Here is a 4,091-nt window from a genome sequence, read left to right as displayed (position 1 = left end):
ATAGTACAACTGTGTGCGCAGAAAGGGCAAAAGCCATTAAAATATAATAACAATAGCGATTTCATCAAGAAAACAGCAAGAAGTCCTACATCTTAGATATGAAATGTGTTTTTAATATAAACGTTATTGCAGTAGTTATCTAGTTTTTTTTAAATTACACATGAAAATGACTTCACCACACAACCCACAATTAATACAGCTAATGTCCCAATTCTAGACACTCCAGGACATCCCCATAACCTTTGTTTGTGCTGACTAATCAGAGCTGTTTAATGGTAAAAGGAGGACCCTGCTTAATATGAAGTGGCTGATTCAATTATATGTGTAAACAACTTAATTACCATGTAGATCTCTGATTATTCTGTGCAGCTGTTTGTCTCCAACTGATGAAGAGGAGGCCATTGTGGGGGATAAGAGTGGCACACACAGGGAGTTCTTCATACAATGATAAAAAAAAAGGGAGAAAATCGGGTTATTTTATGTGATTAAAAGGTAAACGCAACAAAAACAATGGTGCATATGTCCCTCTACCTTAACGTGCAAAGAAATCAAAAACATTGAAAATGTATCAAAGCTGAAAATATGTATATCAGCGTTGATGTGAAACCCTTTCTAGTAAACGACTTACATTTACATAAGACTACAGCTTCAAAAGACATTTAGATTACCTAAAAACACCAAAGATTTGTCAAGATATCATGCATGTTCATTAAAAAATGTCTGTAAACAAGGACAGGCGAGAGCGTGTCACTGTTTACCACGTCGTCATTGTCAATGACGTCGTCGAAACGTAATTTACATACAGTCTAAATCCGATATATTTGTATCAGGTGCGTTTAAATTCAACACAGCGAAACATAAACATCGACTCGTCATGCGGATCCACCTGCTGCTGCTCACCGGCTAGTAGCTACGGATTTCCTGTTCCAATTTTGAGAAAAACATCATAACCGATAACTATATTCCGACTTTAAATTGCAAAATTCAAATTAGCATTACACATAAAACTGTACAATACACGTACTTGCTGGGTAAAATGGTCTGGAGTGTCCGGTTTTTGGATGAAACAGCAAAAACTTGCTAGCGTTGGAGGCTGACTGTGGGGGGATGATTGACAGTCTTGTTGTCCAATCAGCGAGCTCAGAGATAGACTAGTTTGCCTGAGAGACACGTGAGAAATAAACAAACTCAGATAGATATAGATAGATAGATGATTGTAGGAGTTACCAAAGTTATTTAAAGTGTATGTCTACAGTTTATGAAACATTAAATAAGCAATAACACTTTGTCTTGCATTAAATGCCTGTATATGAAATCAAAGACATTGTGAAATTGAAGCAAAAGTAATTTATCTATTTTTTGTGTCACTCACTGAGAGTAATTTGAGGTTAAGTTAAAGTGAGAGAGCCCTCCAGTTTACATTTGGATATTGGCAGTGCAACAGCCATTGTAGGTTTTGTTAACCCAGTACTCCGCTTTTCTTCCACAGTCCCAAAACGTGCAATTTAGGTCATCATGATTTTTTTAAGATGCATGGGTTGTGTGTTTGCATTGTCCTACAAACTATTAACGTGTGCAGGGTGTACCATGCCTCTCACCTAAGGCTCACATCCCACTGATCAAAACAAGGCATGCTCGATTTAGGAAACGAGTAGCCTAAGTGAAACAAGACACTTTTTTTTACAAGTTAGCATGCATGCACACCTGAAACCAATCCATAATATCCAATGAAATGAAATTGGTGTTTTGTTTCTATTCTGCTTTTTTATTTATTTAGGTAGCACCCCCACAATCAGTTGTTATTGCTGTAACTAACGCCCAGGAGTTCAGGAAACCTGCAGGTACAGGACATTTTTGATTTCTTTTTTATTATTCCTAATAATTTGGATAGAGTTAAGTTTTCTCTTTGACATTACTAAAAGTTGATACAGTTCATAAGTTCTATTTTAATAAGTAGCCTATAATATTAATGTAGATTGATTTCACTTGCTAGATTGTTTAAAATCTACAATGCCTGCCTTCTTTGCTTTGGTTTTTCACAAACCTTGCTAAGAATGCAAGAATAATTAATTTGTATTCATTCATTTATTTTTTATTTTTTACCATACAGAGACACTGTTTTTACTGGAAGAAAATGGCCACAAGTGATTACTACATGGACAATACAACCTTTGACTACACTGACAAAAACGACAGTGATGAATGCGACCAAACGAGCGTGATTCACTTTGGAGCGACCTTCACTCCCTTGTTTTTCTCCATTGTGATAATCCTCAGTCTGTTTGGCAACATCCTAGTTCTTGTTACTCTGTTCAAGTATGAGAATCTGAAATCCCTCACCAACACTTTCATCCTGAACCTGGCTGTATCGGATCTCTTCTTCACCGCGGGGCTGCCCTTCTGGGCCAACTACCACATGCTTGGTATCTGGAATCTGGGACAGCCCGTCTGCGTAATGATAAACTTCATTTTCTACGTTGGCTTCTACAGCAGTGGTTTCCTCCTCATCCTCATGACAATCCATCGCTACGTAGCTGTGATGAATCCTCTGTCCGACATCGTGTCCGCCTCAGGTCTCTCCAGCGTCGTAGCGACTGTGATTATTTGGGTTGTTAGCATCCTGGCAGGCAGTCCAGCCTTCTACTTTATTAAAGCAGACGAGTCATACTGTGGATTTGACAGTAAGCAAGGACGAATCTGGGGAACCTACCAACAAAACCTGCTTTTCATCATGATTTCAGTGGTGTTCGTTTTCTGCTACTCTCAGATCCTGTTCAGGTTGCTGCACCCCTCAGCCCAAAGGAGAAGGAACAAAACTGTCAAGCTCATTTTCACTCTCATGATTGTCTTCTTTGTAGGGTGGGGACCATACAACGTGGTGATATTTCTCAAATCGTTGTCTTTGGTGTCCCAGCAGCCCTTGGAATCCACGTCGATATCAGAACTCTGCCAAACTGAAACCAATTTGAATTACGCCTTCTACGTCAGCCGGCTCCTCGCCTTCTCCCACTGCTGCCTGAACCCGGTGTTTTATGTGTTCATGGGCGTGAAATTTAAAACCCATCTGAAGAAGATGCTGAGAAGCTGGGGAAGCAACCACAGCGGCAACATCCGCAGCAGGTCGAACCGACTCACAATCACATCTCAAATGAGCGGTGAAGATTTCTCTATGTAGCTGATGGTAAAAGAAACGGTAAACTTCACTTAATGTTAAATCAACAAGTGAAATGAAAATCCATCAGGACTCAATTAAGCTCAAATCTTCGAACATCTTTAAATGGCTTTTTCGGTTTAACGCTTCAGTTTGTTGCCAAGAAGAAAAACAGTTGCATTCTTCTCTTTGTTTTTCAGTTTTAGCCGGATTAGAAACTTCCTGTGCCTCAGAGAACTCCTGTTTGGTGACAGAGTAACATACATCCACTTGTATTTCTGATTCAACTAGTTTTAGTTGTTTGGTGTTTTATTTGGTTTCACTCAGTTAAACCCCAAACACTTCACAAACATCAGGAGATACATTCTGTTATTTAATTAATAAAAATGTTCATGTTTTGCACATTTTGGGTTATATTTCTCTGCTTTGCTTGTACTCAAATAAGCCGTGATTTCCTCCAATGAAAATAATATGGTTGATGAGTTTTAACAGTGTGAACCTGTGCATAGATTGTTAACCTTTAGTATTTTTGACTTCTTTTATATTCTGCTATTCATGCTTCGCAGTGTCACATTCCATGAGGATTGTACCCCAAGGACAATGATGCAGCTGCATCAATAGTGCTCTAAGTTTAAAATAGTCAATGCTGTCGTCTGTTACCTTAAATGTAAATGACTTGGATTTTTGCTTTTCTTTGTTTTAGCTTTAATATCTTGAGCTGCAATCCTGTCATTACTGCATGTTTTTGATCAAATTATAGGATCTCTAAGGTTCTCTGTATGTCTGTGTTAAAGTTTCTCCTTCAGAAATATGTTAATAAAATGCTCTCATCTGTATGTCTTTCTTTTCATGTTGTAAAAGTTCTAATAAAATTAATTGTGAATCAATTTTTATTAATAAGAGCATGAAATTAAAATTATTTGACATATGATATATATAC

At 37.9% G+C, this 4,091-nt stretch overlaps 2 protein-coding genes across 2 annotated transcripts in view; one reads left to right on the top strand and one right to left on the bottom strand.

Moving 5' to 3' along the window:
• Nucleotides 1-1,645, bottom strand: part of LOC106524534 (FYVE and coiled-coil domain-containing protein 1) — a gene marked incomplete in the record, with an annotated part of 20,048 nt that extends 18,403 nt beyond the window's left edge. Inside the window, 3 exon segments of the mRNA XM_014018376.1 lie at nucleotides 342-435; nucleotides 1,025-1,160; nucleotides 1,599-1,645. Of these exon segments, the coding sequence (XP_013873830.1) occupies nucleotides 342-435; nucleotides 1,025-1,160; nucleotides 1,599-1,633 (265 nt within the window).
• A 180-nt stretch (nucleotides 1,646-1,825) lies between these two features.
• LOC106524538 (chemokine XC receptor 1-like) lies at nucleotides 1,826-3,175 on the top strand. Its single transcript, XM_014018381.1, has 2 exons — nucleotides 1,826-1,841; nucleotides 2,111-3,175. The coding sequence occupies exon 2, from the start codon at nucleotides 2,135-2,137 to the stop codon at nucleotides 3,173-3,175; it is 1,041 nt and encodes a 346-aa protein (XP_013873835.1). The 5' UTR covers nucleotides 1,826-1,841; nucleotides 2,111-2,134.
• Nucleotides 3,176-4,091: the final 916 nt, after the last annotated feature.

This window comes from Austrofundulus limnaeus, unplaced genomic scaffold (assembly GCF_001266775.1).
Source record: "Austrofundulus limnaeus strain Quisiro unplaced genomic scaffold, Austrofundulus_limnaeus-1.0 Scaffold190, whole genome shotgun sequence".
In the NCBI taxonomy this organism is placed as follows: domain Eukaryota; kingdom Metazoa; phylum Chordata; class Actinopteri; order Cyprinodontiformes; family Rivulidae; genus Austrofundulus; species Austrofundulus limnaeus.
This window is presented reverse-complemented; position numbering and strand designations above follow the sequence as displayed.